The sequence below is a fragment of the Salvia splendens genome, chromosome 18 (genome assembly GCF_004379255.2).
Source record: "Salvia splendens isolate huo1 chromosome 18, SspV2, whole genome shotgun sequence".
Taxonomy (NCBI): domain Eukaryota; kingdom Viridiplantae; phylum Streptophyta; class Magnoliopsida; order Lamiales; family Lamiaceae; genus Salvia; species Salvia splendens.
In genome coordinates this window covers 10,568,650-10,591,393 of record NC_056049.1, presented here as the reverse complement: position 1 = coordinate 10,591,393, position 22,744 = coordinate 10,568,650, and the positions used below count along the sequence as shown (strand labels likewise).

At 38.7% G+C, this 22,744-nt stretch overlaps 1 protein-coding gene across 1 annotated transcript; it reads right to left on the bottom strand.

Annotated features, from left to right (window-relative positions):
* Nucleotides 1–2,793: 2,793 nt before the first annotated feature.
* Nucleotides 2,794–6,930, bottom strand: LOC121777139. Its single transcript, XM_042174285.1, has 9 exons — nucleotides 5,969–6,930; nucleotides 4,677–4,732; nucleotides 4,526–4,608; nucleotides 4,376–4,454; nucleotides 3,908–4,018; nucleotides 3,570–3,679; nucleotides 3,330–3,413; nucleotides 3,160–3,197; nucleotides 2,794–2,935 (listed from the first exon to the last, which is right to left on the bottom strand). Exons 1-9 carry the CDS (start codon nucleotides 6,891–6,893, stop codon nucleotides 2,865–2,867), a joined length of 1,557 nt encoding a protein of 518 aa, XP_042030219.1. The 5' UTR covers nucleotides 6,894–6,930; the 3' UTR covers nucleotides 2,794–2,864.
* Between the last annotated feature and the right edge of the window lie 15,814 nt (nucleotides 6,931–22,744).

Sequence of the window (22,744 nt, the reverse complement as noted above, 5' to 3'; positions counted from 1 at the left end):
TTGGCTATGCAATGACAATTATACCCCCGCCTTGTTAATGTGGAGTAAATTTGTGATGAGGGAACTAATTTCTACTTAAATTCGAAAATTACATATATTAATACTAGCCCTTGATTTTTTTGATCATGTGGCTATGATTTGTTCTCTAGTTATTTAGTTAAGGGGTGTTTGCCATAGATCACTACCCTATATATATATATATGTGTGTATTTTTGAATCCTTACAGAATCATGACTGTTTTGAGTCTGAGAGACGGAAGAGGAGGGTGGAGGCGGAGGCGGCGAATAGTGGAAGCGCCGTGAAGGAGGGTGGAGAGTAGAAGCAGGCTTGGAACAAAAAAAAGGCTGAGTGATTGGGAATGATCACAGAAACGGCACTGATTTTGTAGAAATTAGGTAAAATATTTGAGTGGGTTATTTAGGCAATTCATAAATGGATGGAGGGAAATAATATTGAAAAGGAGAAAAAAAGAGAAAAAAAATCAGAAATCCCTTGTTTTGAAAAATACGCATGCCACAATCCCAAATTACGAAAGGTCAGCGAATTTAATCCTAAGTTTTGAGAGGTCAGCGAAATGAACCCCTTATTCCGAAATTTCTCGTTGGAAATGAAGGGGGATGAGGCCGATGGGGATTAAGGGGGCACCTGCTGGGCCTTTCTTTTTCTCTTTTCTATTGGGCCTCCCAAAGTAATAGAGATTAAGGAAAATTAAATGGGAAGGTGGGCTGGTAGAATTTAAGTATAGAGTTGGGCCACCCATTAAAATTTTAAAGTTTGGGACAAGGACTTGTTTATTTTGCGTTTTGGCCCGATCAAATAATTTGACGGTCAGCTGATTAATTCCACGATGATAAGCTAAATTTCCGGATTTTCTTTAATAATTGAATAATTTGCATAGGAAGTAAGACTCTCTTGTTAAGCGAATAATTTGTAAACCTCCACATAAATAAAATCACTTGATTTAATTTAATGCTCAAGGAATTTTCTATGAAATAAGAAAAAAAAAGAATAAACTGACCACGCACTTAGGGATGCATTCACGTTAAGTTCTTAATCTCTTACGTCTAATTAAGAATTATTTCTTATTTCTAAAATGGGCGTCTTCGCACTTAGTTTAAGACCAAATCAAGAAACTCTTCAGCTAAAGAAATAGCTTTGAGGTGGACATTCTTTTCAAAACGTGATTTTAGTATGAATACGTAAATCTTTCCTAAACATGTTTGTCATGCCATGTTTTACTTTTACAATTACCTATCTGCTTGGCTATGCCAATCATTTTAAATCGAATTCGGGTCCTAGTAGGGCCGAAAACCCTACTTGGACTAGTGTACACACATGGGGATCGTTAGCTAACTTTCGAGTTGGCCGGTCCAGTGACCGTCGTAGACTGTGGCTACATTCCCGGTTCACATACGTTTCAGATATGGTATCTATGTTTATGTGATTACGCAATCCATTTTATGAAATTAAAGGAAATTTAGTGACTCAGGCCTTTTAAATAAACACCATGTGTTCACTCAACTGTGGCTGACAAATTTAAATGGAACTTATATTTTTGGTACTATGTCCAGTGAGTATATTAAGTACTCAGCCATGCATGTTTCTTTTCTAACGTGCAGGTTGAGCGTGAACGAAAAGACGAAGATGTTGGGAAATGGTATTAATAAGTGGGAATTCACACATGCTACTTTGTCTTGGTCTCTTCCGCTGCACTAGGACTTTATACTAGGAATTCACGAACCTAGTTAATGTACTCTGAACTTATTTCGACCTTGTACCACTTTCACCTTTGAGATTTACGTTTTGAACTTGATGTATCATCTATGTTTACTTGTTAAGAGTTGTTTAGTCATGATATAGCTGCACTCGCTATTACTAGGGAGTTGTGGTCGTGACAACCGATATTCGACCTTGTACCACTTTCACCTTTGAGATTTACGTTTTGAACTTGATTTATCATCTATGTTTACTTGTTAAGAGTTGTTTAGTCATGATATAGCTGCACTCGCTATTACTAGAGAGTTGTGGTCGTGACAACCGATAATATCGATATATTTTTCGTATGTTTGATATAAAACGGTATACCGCGGTACAAGAAAATTCATATCGTTATCGTATCGAAAACTTACGATACGGTATTGTATCATAACGAAAATTTCAGTATACCAAAAATTTGATATTTTTCGGTACGATACGATCGATATACCATTTTTCGGTATATTTACCCAGCCATTTCTATGGCTTCATTTACTTACTACTGCTAAACAATATAAGTGGAGCAACAAAATTGACATCAACTTAAACCCCAACACATTATAATTAGAGCGGAAATTAACATTGAATAGCTCGTGTAATCATAAATTGGTTATGTACAAAACATTCTCGTTATCCGCAATAAAATTATTAACAAGCAAAATGCTAGAAACAATTATTTTCATATTTGTTAATAGTATAACAATATTCACAATCATTTGGTACGCCCTGTGTCTTTTAAAATAAAATTTATTTCTATCTATTTCTATTTTGGACCTGTCACTTAAAATTCTAAACTTTCAATTTTAAAACTTTTTTTACTTTAATAAAGTTGAACTCATTCTCCACAAATCATATTTCAATCACCTTTTTTCTTTCTTTCTTTCTATCTCTCTTATTTTTCTAATTATGCATTAAAACTCAAGTCATTTCTAATAGTATATTATACTAATAATTCATTATTAGGAAGAATGTATTAAATTAAATGCTTGATAATTTTTATAGTTTAAGATTTGTATTTATTAGTATTATACCACATTATAAGATAAACGAATTTACTTTTGCCATGAAATTAAGAAGGTTGAACAATGGAATTGTTGAGTAGAAAAACACTACATATATCCTTTGGTAATTTCTTCTTCCAGCTCTTGAAATTCCCAAGCATCATCTGCTGAATATTCACCTGTGATATTTTTCAGCATAAATAAGCCACGAAAAATATATTTAAATACAGTCAATGATCATGTAGCTACTTGAAGTTTTGATTTTTATGTGTGTAATTTTCTTTTGTTGCATTAATTAGATAATTTATACTCTGATTTAAGATCATTGTTTAAGAATAAAATCATGGCTTAGTTGGTAGTACTACAAGAACTTCATAAAAATCATGAACAGATAGGAACTCACCTATTGAATCTCTGCGTAGAGCTGTTAAGTGAGCGCAGCTGTAAAAGAGATGAAATCGGATCGATAAAAACAAAAAAAATATGTTCGAATTGCAAAATAAAACGTCGAAAAAGTATCATGAAAATATCGTCTACATATATTTATAACAATATTATAGTTTGTAATCGTACCTCCCCAGAGCCTTTCCAAAATCAGCACAAAGTGAACGAATATAAGTTCCTTTCGAGCAAGTCACTCGAAAAACCACATTTTGCCTGCGAATAGTTATAGAAATGTATCAACAAATAGAACCATTTTACAACCTCAAAAGATAGAAACAACAGGATGAACATAAATTACCTACTGAGATACATATAAATCATAAACATTTTACTATTAATTTAGAAAATATTAGCCGGATGAGATCAAACCTGTCTTCTAAACTTCTTTCAACGTCGAACTGGAAGATTGATATCCTTCTAGGGGAAAGCTCAATGCTTTCTCCTTTCCTAGCTTTCTCATACATCCTCTCCCCTCCAACCTAAATATTAGGGGCAAATTCAAATCAAATAATCAAGAAAGGTTTATTAAGATTTTATCGTTGTAGGCTTGTAGCCATAAACACAGAATTCACAGGACAAGAGCAATTGCCTCATTGCATTTTTCTAGGCACGGTTTTTGTCAGGGATGAAGAATGTGAGAGTAGTTATAAAGCCGAGTGCTTGAAAATGGGATACGAGCAACAAGCTACAGGCACTGAAAATCTTACTTTAATAGCAGAGAACATTGGTGGAACTTGCCATATCTCTCCACAAAAGGACGCAGCAGCTTTCTTTATATCGTTGTCCTTGATGTGTTCCCAAGACTCCCTTTGGATTACCTGCATAGACAAAAGAAACAACTCACTTAATTCATGCACGCGTGTGAATACAGAAGGCTAGAAAAATGATTAATATTGCTAAACTTAGATCAGGGGAATCCCATAGTTTCTCCTTAAGATCATAGGGTTTTCATACTTTTACAAAAGGTTTGAAGATGGATAGAGCATACTCATCAAGAAATATATTTAAAGGTGACATCATAGTGCTTCAATTCTTGTTTGTAACCTACATTATCACATATAAAAGTCCAAATTCTAATACTGAAGCTTCCTAATCCATTTCTTCTTTTAACAGGAAATAAACAGCTAAAAAGCAAGCGCAAGGACTAAAAATAATCGGGTTAAGTGAAAACACACAGGCGAATCAGCATCCCAGGTTGAGGTGGCTTCCCCTAAGCGAAAGGTTCCACTGTATCCCTTCAACATGCCCTGGTAACTACAAGCAAGATGAAATTGTAATAATTAAAAAAGATATAGAAAATATGGATGAAGCACGTCGTAACTTACCTGTCGACCACCTTGGTAGCTTTACCTACACATACAATCAACAGGCCGGTTGCCATTGGATCTAGAGTTCCGGCATGGCCTACCTGAGGATGAGAAACCCCGTCAATGAATATGAATCAAGGAGCCTCTGGGGTAGAAATATATCAATCACCTTTTTCACATTAACCACACGTCGCAGTTTTCCACACACAGTAAATGAAGTCCAACCTGTTCCAAATGGTTATTAGTTCGTCTCTTGGATACGCTACTGCCTCAGAACACTAGAAATCAAAGATTTCAGTGACTCAACACAGTTCATTAACTCGGTTAATATCATTCCCCTTTCTCCTACACTTATTGAACAAACAGGGCGTTCCTCCATTGATCAAGAATTTACATTTCGGGAAGTATCATGATCATCCAATAAGAAGGTTTCCATTCTTCAAATGAATAGTTTGAAGACCTATTGACTCTAACAAGTGATTGCAGAGTTGATCTTTCAGACCTTTCAATTGAGGCATTGACAGATATACATCTCGGACCCATGAGGGGGATTTTACCAAAACTCAGAAAAAAAAGAGTTCAACAAAAAAGAAAAAACAACTTGGACACCAAGAAACGAAGTGGCTTAGACACATCTTTCTCATCTCATCCTCAAAATGTCGAACCAGATTATATAACATCAGTACATCAATCAATGCATTCTGTAAAAGGGAGATGTTTCGGGTTCATTTTAACAATGCAAAACTCATAAATAAAATTCTACATCATAAACATAGCTTGAACTCTAGGCACCAACCGATATATAATACGCAAGATTCTAATTCATAATTCATTAATACAATATCAGCTGATCAAATCCATCAAACCTAGAAAACCAAGAACCTCCTACTTCACGAGAAGAAACCAGAACCACGCAAAAGAATCCCAAATTTAACAAAAAATTAATGAAAAACTCCCAAATTATTTAGTTTAGATTAATCATTGTGCAATGTACCCAACATTTCGTCATCTTACAAGAATCCCAAATTAACCAAAAAATTAACTTATATCATGATTTACTGACTATGGTGGATTATAGTTAAACTAATCTCAAAAGAAATCAACTACTCCCTCTGTCCCAAGGAAGATGACCATTTCCTTGGGCGGCACGGGAATTTATGCAACTTTATTTTGGGGGTGAAGTGGAGAAAGTAAAGTAAGAGAGAGAATAAAGTAGAAAAAAAGTGGTCATCTTGGTTGGAACAAAACCAAAAAGGAAAGTCGGTTATTTTCAATGGGTCGGAGGGAGTATAACATATCTAAGAACTCAGGTTCCTACTAGATATAGTATCATGCAAGACATAAACCAAGCCTATCACAAAGTTGGGATTTTTCGAAGAGAAAACCCAAATTGAGGACATTTATCCATAAAATGCTGAAAGTTAATGACACAGAACTTGATCAATCGAAAATTAATTGTACCTTTAGGTTTGTTCACCAAAACCACAGTCCCATTTGGGCCATCCCACTTGGGCGGAAGCCCAACTCTCCTACTTGAAAGAAACGGCTCTGGAGCTCCACCACCATTTTCATTGGGGACTTTCTTCAAACACTTGAAGAAATCCTCCACTCTCTTCTCACTAACATCTGTTGCCTCTCCCTCTCCACTCTTCAAATCCCCACCTTCTCCCTCTCTCTCATCGAAGAAAACCAACCCTCTCTCATCTCCGCCCTTCCCTTTCACAGCCTCACACCTCAAATCCCTCTTCCCCTGCTTCGAATTCACCTTCCCCGGCTCCAAAAACGCCCTATCGAAGCACTGGTCAGGGAAAAACTTCTTCTCCATCTGATACACCATTTTGTAGTGCTTGTTTTTCTCCCACGGGTAAGCGAATGCGTCGTAGAAATACAATTCCTCCTCCCTCTTGTGTAGGGTTTTGAGCTCCACCACTTCCTGCTTCAATTCGATGAAATCGCTGTCGCCTCCGCGGCGGCCGCTGCCGCCTTCCTCGTCCGATTCCGATTCACCGTACATTCGCTTCCTCCGCTTGTTGTAATACTTTCTTTTCGATTTGTCCATGGATAATTGGGGGTTTGTGTTGTCGGCTTCTTTGGCGGAGAGCTTCTTGTCGACCCACTCGTTGAAGGTAATTTCGGAGTCGGATTGGGGAGTTGAGGATGCGGCGGGGGGATCGGGGAGGCGGCGGCGGCGGGGAGGGGGGTTGGAGGAATTGGCGGGGCGGGCGATTATCATTTCGTATTGCAGAGGGTATGGTGTTGCTGGGGTGGAGAAGAGTCTTTTGGAAGCGAGTTTAGATGGTTTAGATCGGAGGAGGAGTCGGGAGGAGTAGAGAGGTTTGCAGCGGCGGAGGTGGTGGAGGAGATTTAGGTGCAGAGATGCCGCCATTGGTAATCTGTTTGAAACAAAGCTAAGCTTACTTTTCTTATTCAGTGTCCCTCTTCAGTCTTCACAATAATAGTACAATATTAATTATTTAATTACTGATATTTTCTGCTTGAATTTCATTCACTCTCTTAAACTTTTAGGGGAAAAAATACTAGTATAAAAATTATTAAAATATGAATTATAAAATATAATTTATAAATTTAATCATTAAAATAACTTGGAGTTAAATTTGATTACTTTTTAATATTAAAATAATTTAATTTAAATAACTTGTAACTAAGGTTAAAAGAAATATATATATATATATATATATATATATATATATATATATATATATATATATATATATATATATAGAGTCTCATTATTCACAAATCCACTCTTAAAAACCGAACCACCGAACCATACCAAATTAGGGTTTTTAGATCTAGTTTTTTATGGATGAGAGACACAAATTTATCAATTATTTTCGCCTTCATCACGAGCCTATTTTAATTCATCCGAAGGTAAATAAGTCATACTAACATGTTACGAAGATTTAACTTCATTCCAGTAGGTTTTTACTTCATTCCAGTAGGTTTTTACTTCATTCCAGTAGGTTTTTACTTTATTCCAGTAGGATTATTACTTCATTCCAGTACGTAAATGCGGTTTCGCCGTCGCGTGCCGTTCTTTCTCTCTACAATATCTATTACCACCGCCACAACGCTGATATGGTGTAATAAACACATGGAATGATGTAATAAATTATTGGAATGAAGTATGTGTAGAAGCATTTGAAGTCCTACTGGAATGAAGTAAAAACCTTATCTAATGAAGTAATAACGTTTCTGAATGAAGTAATAAACTTACTTGAATAAATTGCATTTTTTTAATGTAAATAAAGTAAAAACTCGGGTCAATGAATTCAAATGAAACATATGTTGAATCATTTCAAAACCTACTGGAAGAAAGTAAAAACATGTTGTAGTTTCAAGGTATTACGTACGGAATGAAGTAATAAACCTATACAATGAAGTAAAATGGGCCTATAATGAAGACCGAAAAATTTACACAGCAGCACATCTCATCAAATAAACTAGATCTAATGGCCCAGATTTGGTCTCTAGTTCGGTCTTTAAAATTGGTTCGACATTGATCACAACTCTCTCTCTCTCTCTATATATATATATATAGAGTTGTGATCAATGTCGAACCATTCTTAAGGGTCGAACTAGAGACCAAATTAGGGCCCTCCATTTTTTTAATCTTGTGGTTAGGATTAATTTACAATTAATTTAATATTTTATTCAATTAAAACATGCTGAGGGGTATTTTCGGAAATCAGTTTATTAATCTCCATCAATTTTTACGCAATCTTCTTCAATTTCCTCGCAATTTACGTTAGCTGTATAATCTGCATCAACATCTTCTTCAATCTGCATCGATCTCCACGATCTACCTCAATCGCGATCTGCCTCAATATGCAATTCCTTCAATTCATGTTCTACCTCCATCACGTTTTGCTTCCTCAGTTTTGCTTCCTCAATTCACGATCGTTTTGCAATTGCATCAATTCACGATCTGCATCGCCGGACAATCGCGATCTGCATCAAATTCTCGATCGATCTGTCTCAGTTTTCGCAATTCCTTCAATTCACGATCTGCCTCAATTGTCATCCATGGAGAATCCCACACGTGAAATTCATCTGCGTCTCGATGGAGTAGGAACGACACCGACAAATTCTGGGGTTAAAGATGGATCTTCATCGACCAATAATGAAGAAGCTAGTATTGGATCAATTCTAGATGATCTACAATATCAAGGAGGCACTCTATTCGATTCAGATTCAGATTCAGAGTTAGAAGGAGAAAGTAACGCAGTTGAAGGTTGTAATTTAATTTTTTTTCATGCTATAGTGTAAACAGATTCATAATGAAGTAAAAGGTCGAATTAATGCATTAGCAAACACACTAATGAAGATTTTATCGTAATATGTATGCTGACATGCTCTGTATTGTATGCGATAAATACGACTCATAATGAACTAATCTTTGATTATAACGAAGTAGTAATACAACTGAATAAACTTATATTCTTGTTGAATGAATATGTTTTGTTTTGTTTTGATTTTCCACTAACAGTAGTTTGTATGCGACAATAGTTTGTATGCGATCAATACGACTCATAATGAACTACTGTGTGATTATAATGAAGTATTAATAGAGCCGAATGAACTTATATGCTTGTTGAATGAATATGTTTTGTTTTGTTTTGATTTGATTTGATTTTTGTTTTGATTTTCCACTAACAGTAATTTGTATGCGATCAATACGACTCATAATGAACTACTATGTGAGAAAAGAAGTACTTAGTGAGGGAAATGTATTGTCCATAAGTGAAAAGAGACAGATGATTGAGAATTTTTATGGCTCACAAGTCCCTAGTGAAATAGAAGTTCATCCACCTGATGTATTCAGCACCAAGGGTTCCGATCGACGTCTTTCACGCCTTGAGAAACAATTAAGAGAGTTGTCCAAGCTTGGTCGGAAATGTGCCAAATGTGGCGAGGTTGGTCGGCATGATTCAAGGAATTATGACAAGATATAGAAGGAGAAGAAGAAGAAAAAGAGGAAACAACAATGTTGAGGCTTGTTGTTCTGTTATGTTCCAGTAGTTCTGTTCAATTGTTTATTACTTCAGTGGGATATGTTTTGTACTTCATTCTTTAAGTTCTGTACTTCATTCCCGCAGTTTCTTAATTCATTTACACTTTGAATTTGAATTTGTTTAAACTTTTTGCAATCTTAAAGAGTATAGACTAAAGTGTTTTTATAATGGCTTATGTTGTTCTTTATTATGATGTTTTTTTATTGTTGAAGCTGTAAATATTTTAAAAGTTCTATAGTTTAGTTTATTAATTGACATAAAGTAAAATGTCATTATTTCATTTAGTACACAGATAATTTCATTATAGCAATTCAGTACTTCACAGCAACTAGGTTATAGTTAATATGAAAACAGATCATTTGCATTACCTCATCACATGAGGTTATATATAGTTCATAATTAGAGTATGTTACTTCATTATTAGAGTCTGATACTTCAAATTTGTAGTTTGTTACTTCATTCTACCAATTTACTACCCAATGAACTATATCCATTACCCAATGCAGTATTTAAAGCTAATAATGAACAACATTAAAAAGCGTGGTACTTTATTTTCAATTGCTCAAAACAGATGTATGAGTATTACAAAACTTAATCTGCTAAAATCATCATTTCTTGTTCAAATATGCTGCAATCATTTTCTCAACATCTATTACATGGTGTTTGCTTTCCTCCTCGTAGTATGATGTTGTAACGTGTTTTCTGTTGAAGCTTTCATGACTGTTATTTGCTAACATCAACGCTGAGCAATATTTGGCCCTCAAGCTCTGGAGCACACCTAAACTTGATTTTTTTAAGCCACAGTTCCAGCAACCTTCACGCTCACCCTTGTATATTTCCATGTGGCGCATTAGAAATACTCCACGGTCTTCAACATTATCAGAAATTCTCCATGGCATTTTGAATCTTTGTATTTTAGCATTGGATATTGTCTTGCACTGTGTGTGAAGACCTGTTTGTGTGAGGAAGTGACAAAAATATGATCTATGCATGTATAAAACAAATATATGTTATTTTTAGTTGTGTATCAATTTCATATGTAAGTCTAATAAAATTCAATCATATGATAAGAATACAAACCAGCGTCTCTGGAATGTCACCATAATTGATGGTGAGATCATTGCTGTTGCCATTTCCAGAGTTATCTAGTACTTTCCACTTCTTTTGAAGCAAAAGCAAATACCATAATAATGTTGATTCGCACATATGGGGAAGAAGACCTATGTAATGAAGTAACAGACCACACGAATGGAGTAATAAACTGTGAGAATGAAGTACAATAAAAAAAATTTAGGAAATAGAATATTTCAATTTATAATAATAATATTACTCCATCAAAATATATCATTACTACAGTACTATGTGCATATACTTCATATAATAAGTACAACACTTCATTATCTTAATTTATTACTTCATTTTAGTAATAAACCCTACTGTATAAACAAGTCATTTATATTAGTTCATTATCATAATTTATTACTTCATCTTACCAATTTATTACTTCATTAAAAAGAATATGTAGTTCATTTCAATGTGGAAACAACACAACAGTTAAGTTTAATCCTAAAACCCTAAACCCATGCAACACAGTAAATAGATAGTTCATTTTTAGACTCTGTTACTTCATTATCATGTTTTATTACTTTGTTTTACCAATTTACTACTTCTTAGCTTTATACAGTAGGAGTAGGGCTTTAACTTCATTACTATCTATTTACATGTGCAATAGATTATTACTTCTAAACCTTTTACATACATCCAGTCAGTGTATATTACTTCATTTAATACATAGATAACTTCATTATATCAATTCAATACTTCACAACAACAAGGTTATAGATAATAGTAAAACAGATTACTTGCATTACTTCATCACATGAGGTTATTATATCATAAATTAGAATATGTAGTTCATTTTTATGTGGAAACAACACAACACTTAAGTTTAATCCTAAAACCCTAAACCCATTCATAAGAAACATTATATCAATATACAACATATCATCCACAATTATAGACAGTTCACTTGGAATACTCTGCTACCTCATTATGATAATTTATTTCTTCATTTTACCAATTTAATTTCTAGGTTTTACCTTCTGGATCTGGAATTTTGTTTCCAGCATCTGTATCGGGCTTCGGATTTGATTGTTTGACCGTCTTTGATTTACCCGGCTGCTTGCGAGTATATTTTACTACTATTTTGACAAAAATCATATTCCAAGTTAGGAATTAGATGATGTAAATTAAGACTAAGAACTTTGCAAAGCTTCAAAGGTGTATTACCTTCACCAGAAGATCGACCAAAACGCAAGTGGAGGCCAGAATTTTCGGTCGAACTTTTTCGAGTATCAACCATTTTGAATATGTGGATTTGATGTAGATGCTAAATCTACCGATTTAAATGCTGAACAGATTGATCGAAGTGCTGAATCGTCGATGAATGTCGTTTTTGCTGGAGATGACCGATGAAAATGAAGATTCTTCGTCGGATTTTAGCTAGGTTAGTGAGAGAAGTTTTGAGAGAGAAGAAGTTTATAGCTGAAGACTCGTAAGCGGGACGATTAAATTTTTGGTGATTTTGATTTTTTACCCTAATTATGAAATGACATAAATACCCCCGCATTGAAGTAAATTGAGTATGCAATGAAGTGCGAAAAATAACCCTTGATTATCTAATCTAATCCATCAAATTTAAGATCTAAGGGCCCAAATTTGGTCTCTAATTCGATCTTTAAGAGTGGATTTGCTATAATGGGCCTCTAAGGGCTGATATATAAATATTTACGTAAATTTTATATAAATTTTAAAAATTTACAGAAGGAAAAAAAACCATCTTTATTAGAGGCTTGTTAAATTCTCTAAAAATTCTGTCCCACATCGACTTGGTGAAGATCCCATCTAATCTATATAAGTGTGGATAACCCTCCCCCTTATAAGGTCTTTTAAGGGGTGAGTGGCCTATTTCTAATATGGTATCAGAGCGGGCCCAAGTCGATGATGGTTTTCTCTTTATCTCTTATCTACCTCACGAGTGGAAGACCGATGGCTGGAAGACCGATGTCCTTTCCGGCCCACATCGATGATGGTTCTCTTATCTCTTGCATTGCCTACCCACGTGATGGAAGACCGATGTCCTTTTCGGCCCCCACGTGAGGGGGCGTGTTAAATTCTCTAAAAATTCTGTCCCACATCGACTTGGTGAAGATCCCATCTAATCTATGTGTGGACAACCCTCCACTTATAAGGCCTTTGAAGGGGTGAGTGACCCATTTCTAATAGGGCTTACATCTAAAGTCCAAGACGTTCCTATGGGTGTCCATGTCAATGAGATTATTATTTTGGATAAAGAAAATATTAATAATGATTATCAAACTATTTCTAGACTTATGAGTAATTTATAATTTCTTAAAAAATGTATATTAATTAGTTAATAATGATGGTATAATACTGCCGCTATCCCAAATACATATCATATTTTTCTTTTTAATTTATCCTATAAAAGATACATTTTCTTTTTAAAACACATTTTCTCTTAATCAATACGAAGTATGAAAATAGGATTGTATTAAGTTGACAACCACTTTTAAAATAACAATGTATCACCAATGAGAACCCTTAGATTTGGGAGCAGATTCAATCATAGCCTGCCTATATATCGTTGATTGTTTGATTATCTTTGACTTCGTATCACATATTGCTTGGAACCATATGCCGAGTTGCTTGCCAATGTATCACATATTGCTTCCATATATATCACAGATTGTTTGCCTAGTGATGTGAATAAAATAGTATATCTTTATTCCCATTGCTTTACGTGATTTATATGATTTGATGCTCGCAAAAATATGTTTTATGGTGTAGGAAGTGGAATGGATGGTGAAACGTGGCACATAATGAAGCTCGGAATGAGAACAAGGTCATTGAAAAAAGTCGTACAAAATGCCCAATTTGACAGACTGCCCAGTCTGCGCCGCGAGTCCAGAATGTGCTTAAAATGAGGCACCCGGCCGAGTGAATTTTGTACCTAATAATTCACGCGGTCGGGTGACTAAGAAACAGAAGAGGCTGAAAAAGAGCCACGCATCCGGGTACGAAGACGCATTAACCGCAATATTCAGTTTGTTAATAGTTTTGAGGCAGTTTTTGGAGGATTATTTAGACATATTTGGACGAGAAAAGAGAGAGAAAAAGAGAGAAAGAGAGGAGGAAGAAGAGAAGGAAGAAATTCCGGCCAACATTCCGACGATCCGTCTCCAAATTCCAATTCCACTCAACGAGGGAATGCTTCCTATGGTTTTATTGCAAAATCTACCATGTGTTTAGGCTAAAACTCTCAATGTTGCTCCATGTAGAACAGTAAAATATAGAGACATAGTGGAGAAAGAGTTGTATATTTCATTAATAAACATATGCCACATATATATAGTACAAGAGACTAAGCTAGGCTATATTACATCTCCGATGTGGGATAGAATACATATAATATATTAACACTCCAAGTTGTAATTTAGGCTTGTATGGATGTTTCAACGCCATTGAATCATTATGTTTTGTTACCAACAATATGCTTGATGTTTATACAGTATGTTTTTGGCTAAAAACGCAGTGTTGTTATTTCCTATGCTATATTCTCTTTAACGTAGTTTGGGTGTGTTTGATTGTTGGTATGCTATTGAATTAGAATTATTCAGAGGATAATTTGATAGTGGATTAAGTAGGTGATCATAGTAGATGAGTATTTCTCCCGTGCTTTCGCAGGAGTTTGTAGTCGTTGAAAATTAGTTCATATATTATGTGTTCAGCTAATTGTGAACGATTCATTATGCACATGTTCAGTGTATGTGATTAGGTTGATGTTTTAATACCTGCATAAGTTTCTTTGTTAGAGGTTTAGAACATTACAAGTCTATTGAGCAACTTGGAGTGACATATTTTTCCCGTTTGAAAAAGTCTTCTCTAGTTAATATGCACTTTGTCAACAACTTTCAAAATCAAAAATCAAATCTTTACATGGTTTTGCATGCTTTTAAGTGTAAAAAACTTTCACTTCCCTGTAGATCGACACTTGAAATACTACTACGATGTTGTAATCTTGCAATATTGCAGTATTATTAGAGTTAGTTAATTAAACTTGATATCTTGTGTGAACTGTGATAAGGCTCGTTTCATGCATTTGCTTTGTGATAAAACTACACCCATTTCTGTAAGCTAACGTATAATTGTGAGCTAGGTGTGTTTAAAATCCGCCATAATCAGAAGCTGCATGGATCATTTGGGCGGCCAGACGGATCAAGTCAAATAAAATGTAGGCAGCAGGAGCACCCGTATAGGAGTCGTCAAAGACAAACTCCACTTCATTCTGGAGGAGTCTGGTAAGAGGTTAGGTGATCTTGGCGAAATATTTAATGAACCTTCGATAAAACCCTGCATGCCCCATAAAATCTCTTATCTCCTTCTGGTTAGTGGGGAACGGTAGCTTGGATATGACTTCTACTTTGGCTTGATCCGCCTGGATTCCTCTTTCTGAAACCACATACTCTAAGACAATGCTTTCTGTAACCATGAAATAACATTTTTCGAAATTTAGGACCAGGTTTCTCGCTTGGCATCTCTCCAGAACCATGTCTAGGTGGCGTAGACAGGAGTCAAAAAAATCTCCGTAGACTGTGAAGTCATCCATGAAGATTTCTATACAGTCTTCGATCAGGTTAGAGAAGATGCTCATCATGGATCGCTGGAACGTTCCCTGAGCATTACATAGACCAAACGACATCCGCCTATATGCATAGGTTCCAAACGGGCAGGTAAATGTGGTCTTATCTTGATCTTCAGGATCTACGGAGATTTGGAAATATCCATTGTACCCGTCCAGAAAACAAAAATATTACCTCCCAGCTAAACGCTCCAACATCTGGTCGATGAACGGTAGGGGGAAATGGTCCTTCCTGGTGGCAGCGTATAGCTTGCTGTAGTCGATACACATCCGCCAACCAGTAACTAACCGGGTGGGTACCAACTCATTCTTGTCATTTTTCACCTCCTGGATTCCCGACTTCTTAGGAACCATATGGACTGGACCAGCCCACTCACTATGAGGCACCGAGTAGATAATCCCCAATGACAACAACTTCAAGATTTCCTTTAAAATCTCTTCCCGCATATTCAGATTCAACTTTCGCTGAGACTCCCAGTTTGCTTTAGCTCCGTCCTCCAACCTGATATGGTGCATACATACATCTGGGCTTATTCCCACTAGGTCCGTCAGACCTATCTGATGGCTTTTTTGTTCTTGCTCAGCATAGCCAGTAGCCTTGCCTCTTGCTCCTCAGTCAGCTCGCTATTGATAATTACTGGGAGCTAATCTTCCTCCCCTTGGTAGGCGTACTTCAAATAGGCTGGTAGCTTCTTCAATTCAACTTATGGGGAGAGTGTATTTGAAGGCAAGTGGTTCCTTCCTGATTCATCCTCCTTCTCTATTTCTAACTCCACAACATCTTCTGACTGGTAGCTTAACACTTATAACTCCACAACACAAGATATTCTTGGACTAGGGGGTCAATCACATCAATATAGCATAGATTCTCAGAGTCGATGGGTTTTCTCATGGCTTCATCAATATTAAACGTCAATTTTTCACCATGAAAATCTATGCATATTGTTCCCTTGGCCATATCTACAATATTTTTTGCTGTTCTCAAGAAGGGTCTTCCTAGAAGTACCCCGCTAGACTCCCTAGCTTCGGGTTCACTCATTTTAATCACGTAAAAGTCAGCAGGGTACAAAAAATCATGCACCTTTACTAACACATTCTCTAAGACACCTTTAGGATTAATGCATGACCTATCAGCCTGTTGAATTAGGACCCTAGTGCTTGCTAACCTTACCCCCTTCAAACGGTTGTATATTGACAAGGCATGACATTTATGGATGCTCCTAGATCGCATATTGCATAGTCAATTTTACATTTTCAATGGTTATGGGTAAAGTGAACATACCTAGGCGTCTCTCTTGGGCGGGAATTTCTCCTGGACAATAGCTGTTGTTATTCCTTCCACCACGATCTTTCCATCCTCCTTGGCCTTTCCTGCTATGAAATCTTTGATGAATTTCCCCAATAGGGGCAGCTTCACAGCTTGGAGGAAAGGTATGGTAACATCCATCTTCCCGAATATTGACGAATAATCCACGAGGTCCTCATTCCTTCTTTTTGTTACAAAGCGATATGAGAATGGTTTCTCTCCCTTCGCTACCTTCCTTGGAATTTCGGTGACCTCCTCGGAATTCTCCCTTTCCACTCTGGTTGGGGGTTTAGTAACTGAACCAGTTTTGTTATGGCCATTCCTCTCAGTCAGTTGGTCTCCTTCCTTTTCAATTTCACACGACTTTCTCCCGATTTGGACTGGTTCCATCACTTGTGGATTTGGTACATCTGTTCCTTTTCTCCAGACTCCTTCCCTACCTCGTTCAGGCTCTCCTCCTTGAGTCGAAAACTCTTGCGACCCAAACCTTGCGCTCGGCTCCCCTACTGACCTTTTCATCTCAGGCCCTTTGTATGATGTGCCGGATCACAGCGTGATCTTACTAACATTTTCCTTCTCTGGTATATGGACTGCAGATGAGAGTCTCCCCGAGTTCCCTTTCATCTCACTCATCGAGTTTGCCAGCTGGGATAGTTGCTTGTTCATCATGTCCATATTAGCCTTGTGTTCCTTTTGGGCACTTTGCATCCCTTGCACCACTTCGTCATTGGACTGCAACTCATTCCTTATATTTTGCTGTGACGAAAGTAGCTCCCCCCCATCATGTCCTCAATTGACCTTTTTGGCTTGTTGGGGTTCTGGTACTGGTTGGGTCCTGGCTGGTGGTAAGAGTTATACTGGCTGTTGGGATTTTACTGGTAATTCGGGTTGTTTGAGTGATAGGTAGGGTGGGGTTGATGGGTTAGGTGGGTAGTAATTGAACTGGTTAGATTGGTTCTGGTGTTCTTGGTGGGAATGGTATAGAGGTTGGGAGTTTTAGTTCTGGAGGTTCTAGTAGTTCCTCTAATGGGGCGGTACATACGGGGAACTTGAGTTTGAATTCTACGGGGATTTAATTGGGTTCTGTGGCTGCTGGTTTCTTCCTGGCCAGTTGGATTGGTGGTCTGGGTTTGTAGAGCCTCGGTAGGGTTTCTAATTTTGAGGGGGGTTGTATTGGTTCTGGTGGTTCAGGTTTTGGACGTTCCATCCACGGTGCGTGCCTCTGCCACCCTGGGTTCCAACTCCCATTGGGATTCCAGTGCCCAGCTACATTGACTTGTGCCATATTGTCTTGATCCTCCGGTTGATTATAGGTAGGATCCTGACCTCTCGGCTCGGCAACTTGTTTGTTCTCAGCTGGTGAAAGTGGCGCATGCTTTTCTATCGCCGTTCTGAGCGCCTTTTCAAGCTTATCCATGCGCGTTTCCAACTTATCACCCTTCTCGGATGACGAAGCGCTGGCCATTCCCCTCCTGGTATAGTTCTCTCTTGGGCTGTCGTAAGCTCTTTTTGCACTTAAAAGTTTCCCAAGGACTTCTTTGGCCTTACTGACCTTCACATGAGGGAAACCACATCCGACTGATGAGTTCGCCAGATCTTTGGTCTCCTTGTTCATTGCCTTATCGAAGGTATTATAGATCTCCACCTCCGACATGCGATGGTTGGGGCATGCGTCAAAGAGACTCATGTATCGTTCCCAGTAGTCACTTAGGGACCCGTCATAATCTCTCCTGATGCATGATATTTCATTTTTCAGCGCACTCGTCTTTATCGATGGAAAAAACTAATCCAGGAAGGCTAGCTTGAAGTCGACCCAAGTTCTGATGGAGTTGGGTGGTAGATGCATGAACCATGTGTTCACTTCTCTCTTGAGGACGAACGGTAATGACTTCAACTAGTAATCAACTTCACTCGACCCTGTTGGCCACTTCCGCGCCTTACAAATCTTACAGAATTCATGAAGGAACTCGTAAGGCCCTTCATAGCTCTTCCCATGGTATGTGGGCAGAACTGCTATAACATGCGGGCTTGACATCACATGCGGCTTGCCCTAGGGTGACAACTATAGCCTGTGGAGGTTTTCCATCGGCATGTGCATTCAGTGACCCGATCTCCGAATCATCCTCTATGATTTCAGCCATCCTTGCTGGACTTCATTCTGGCTTAACTGGTGATACTGGCTCTACTTTCTCTATGGTATCCTTGTCCTCGTCGCTACTCGTGCCTAGATCATATAGGGTTGTCGACAGGCCAGAACGAGTGGTGACAAGTATTGATCCTCCCGGGAGTATCTTTGGTCTCCACTGCTCAAAGTTTGAGCTCCTTCTCATAAACTGGAAAACAAGAAAAAAAGAAAAATTATGAACAATATATACGCCAAACTATCACACACAATAGCAAATAAGAACGTCATCCATCCCCGACAACGCCACCATTTCCAAGAGCAGGTTTATGCAGGCTCGTGTATTCAACTGATCAGGAGGTGATCCCCAACCAAGTTGTGTCGCTGGCGGTCGCTGCACTTGTTTCAGCGGTCGCCATCCATCATCCCGTAACTCTCTGGACTCTTGGTAGCGGTCGCCGCGCATCCTCCAGCGGTCGCTGGGTGTGTCTTGACTTCATGCACAACTTTCCCGGAGCAGGCCGCTACTGGCTTAGCGGTCGTTGGGCGCCAGCAGTTGCCAGCAATGGTGCAGCGGACCGCTGGACATGCAGAACAACTACAAATTTCCAATTTCGCGTTTTGACTCTCTTTTTAGGCTCAAATATGCACAGTTCTCATAAAACATGCTTTTCAACCGAACAATTCAACATGCTTTTCAACCGAACAATTCAACATGAAAGAACAAAATCCATGAAAGAATTCAACCAAAACTCAGGTATTAAAGATAGGATTCATACCTTGAGTTGGAGAGAATTGCAAGACGAAAGCTTGAATTTCGGAATGGAATGAGAGAATGAGAGTGTGGGTGTGTGAATTTGATGATGTTTTGTAGTTGGGGTCGTGTGCAAGGGAGAATTGGAGAAGATGGGTGAAAGGAGAGAAAACTCACCTTATATAGGCTTTTCGCGTATTCTGACCTCTCCGTGGCGACCGCTACGACTTGTGCAGCGACTGCAGCACGTGATCTGAGAACGGCGCATCTCCAACGGGCAGCTGCGGCCCGCACAGCGCCTGCTACAGCCCGCCCTAGGCCCAAACTGCTCCTGCACACTAATAACTTTGTGCCGACCGCTGTGGATTATGCAGCGGTCGCTACGATTAGATTTTTAATTTTTTTTTGGGTACAGAAAATGCACGAAAATTAAAGGGAAAACACATAAAATGAAAATTAAAGACATAAAGGAAAAACAAGTTGGGTTGCCTCCAACAATCGCTTTTGTTTTGAGTCGTTGGCTCGACTTGAAGTGCCCCAACTAGGTGGGCAGCTCAACGACCCTTGTGCTGAAGACCGCGAACTGGATCATTTTATTTCCAATTTTTCTCAACCATTTGTATTTCCCGTTCGGGGTCTTGATCACGAAAACATCGGGGTCGACTTGAATTTGAGGCTTCTTCTTAGCCTTCTTCCTCTTTTTGGCCGTCTCCTGAGAGGGAAGCTTAGCTTGCTTAGGTGCACCCTTTTTGGGAGATTGGGGAGGAGTATGGACAATAAAGATAGAAGAGTTAGAAGAGTCCTCCCCTTCACATGGCCTATAAGGCTTAGACGTGTCAGACATCACGACTGCCCTACATTCGCGCTCCATCCTTGCTTGTTGCGCGCCTCTTCATACTTAAGCACTTCGGTCTCAATCTTGTAGGTGAAGTGACTGTAGTTGTCACTGATTGTGATCTCGACTCTACCTACATCAATAAGAGCTTTGCATGTGGCTAGAAAATCTCTGCCTAAGATTATGGGCACATTTTTGTCTACTTTCATATCAAGGATAATGAAATCGTCTACCTTTACCAATACATCCTCAATCATGCTAAATGTCTTGATTGCCGAATTGTCGGCCAACCTTATGATTACATCCGACGTCTTGAGAGGTTCGATGTTGAGCTTTTCATAGTACTTAAGTGGCATGGTGTTGATGCTGGCTCCCAAGTCACAAAGAGCCTTGTCCACTTTTCATTTTCCAATAGAGCACCTTATGATGAACTGACCGGGGTCCCTTTCCTTCACGGCCTTTGTCGTTGAATGATCTCGCTGCAATGATGCGGCAACTTAAGGTCGGCTTTGGTGGGTTTCTTCTTTCTCATCACGACCTCCCTTAGTAGCTTCGCGTACCTAGGTATCTCCTGGAATGATTCAACGAGAGGGATGTTAATATGGACCTTGCATAACATGTTTAGAAAATGCTTGAGTTGCTCTTCAAGCTTGAACTTCTTCTTCGGCTGGAAAGGGGGTACAATCCTGTTGTGCCGCACCAGCTCATTCTTGGCGGGGCCCTCTGCCTCTTGTGTGGCGGACCATTGCGGGATGTGCGGCGGTCCGCTAGGTGTTGGGCAGACTCCAGACGGTGCCCCAGTAGGGGCCCGCTGCAAAGTATGCGGCGGTCCGCTGGGCGTCAGGTAGTCCCTAGATTTCGTTCTGGAGATGCTGCCTTCGTCCTTTTTCTGCTTGGCGACCCACTTTTTGTTTATGTCCGCCACTTGGGCTGCTGCCTTTGCCTTGTATTCCTCGAGCTTCTTGTGAACTTGGTCCATTTGAGTTTGGATGTTCCAGACGGTAGTGGCAATGGTGTTTATTCCTTGCTCGAGATTGTTCAACCTTGCTTCAACAACCCCAATCTTGGTGTCATTGGTCTTTTTATCTTGCACTAGCACTTCTAAAATCTTCATGATCCCTTGGTCGTACTTGTCCTCCTTTTTTATTGGATCAACTACCCCACCTTTGCTAACATTAAACCCCGCGGGAGGTTGCAAGAAATTATTGTTAGAATAAGAAAGGTTTGGATGAGAACGGTTCCCATTATAATTATTGAAATTACCGCCCCTTGGTTAGGGCGATAATTGTTGTTGTAACCCCGATTGGGACCACCTCCTTGTTTCACGTAGTTGATGTCTTCTACGGGAGCGGAAGGAGTGTCGGGTTTGGTGACCACAATGACGGAGGTTGGTGGAGCCGGATCCTCTCTTCTAGATGTGTCCATTTGGTTAACCCGAACTCTAAGCTCGACCAATTCCTTAGCAAATGAACTCTCCTCGGCCTCCTCTATGGCCGCTACTCTCCGCGAGTTGTGCCTCTCTTTCGACCACCCTCTACTGTTGGTGGCGAACTCCTCTATCACCGACATGGCCTCTAGTCCACTCTTCCTCAAGAATCCCCCATTGGCTCCTGAATCCAGCATAGCTGAAAGAGCAGGTTTGTGCAGGTGTCGTTTCAAGCAAAGGGTGTATCCTACTGATCAGTATGGAAGTCCCTGCTAATGCTGAACCTGGTATCAATAAATCCTCAACCCTCTTCTACTGGGTAGTATAGTGAAGGTAGGGGTCGAATCCCACAGAGATGAAAGCGTTTTGTAGTGATTGTGGTGATATTCTGGAAGGTTTGGTTAGCTACCACGCTTTGGGTTGAGATTTATCTAGGCTGGAATTTAAGGTGGTACTCTATTGACTAGGAGGCGGAAAAGGTGTTGGACAGGCGGCTGTGTACGTGGAAAGTGGGGAACATGGTTTTTGGTTAATAAATGTGGAAGGTACGAGTTTACTATAAAATGTTAAACAGAATATCAGAGGAAAAAGAGGTAGTTAGGTGACTAGGCCTACAGGTCTGAAAAGTAACAGCTGAAAAGTAAGGAAAAGTAAATGACAAAAGCAAAAGTAACTAAAAAGTAAATGTGGTCCCAAATTTGGATGTGGACATTGTCTTCTCCAGCAAGTCTGATCACAAATCAAACAACTCAGGTTCCATGAACGAGAAATGCAGATTAACAACTTCACAAAAACAGATCTACAATCTAAACTCCAAATCAAAAGATTAAACACTGAAACTGCAATTATGCTTACTGGTCAACATGCAGTGTGGCAGAATAACGTAAACTCGGATTTCACACTAAAACACTTCTGGAAAATAAATCTAAACAGCCACTGAACTGACAAATCACAGATCGAACAACTCCAAATGAAATCATGCTTCCAACACTTAGAAATTACTGCAACAACTAGATCTAAGCTACCTAGGCAGAATGAA

Excerpts from the sequence above, each read along its gene's own strand:
- LOC121777139 (XM_042174285.1), bottom strand. The coding sequence starts at position 6,893 with ATGGCGGCATCTCTGCACCTAAATCTCCTCCACCACCTCCGCCGCTGC. Across the intron at positions 4,019-4,375 it reads CCTGGGATGCTGATTCGCCT|GTAATCCAAAGGGAGTCTTG; the intron begins GTGTGTTTTCAC and ends TTGTCTATGCAG. Across the intron at positions 3,414-3,569 it reads GAAAGAAGTTTAGAAGACAG|GCAAAATGTGGTTTTTCGAG; the intron begins GTTTGATCTCAT and ends AACTATTCGCAG.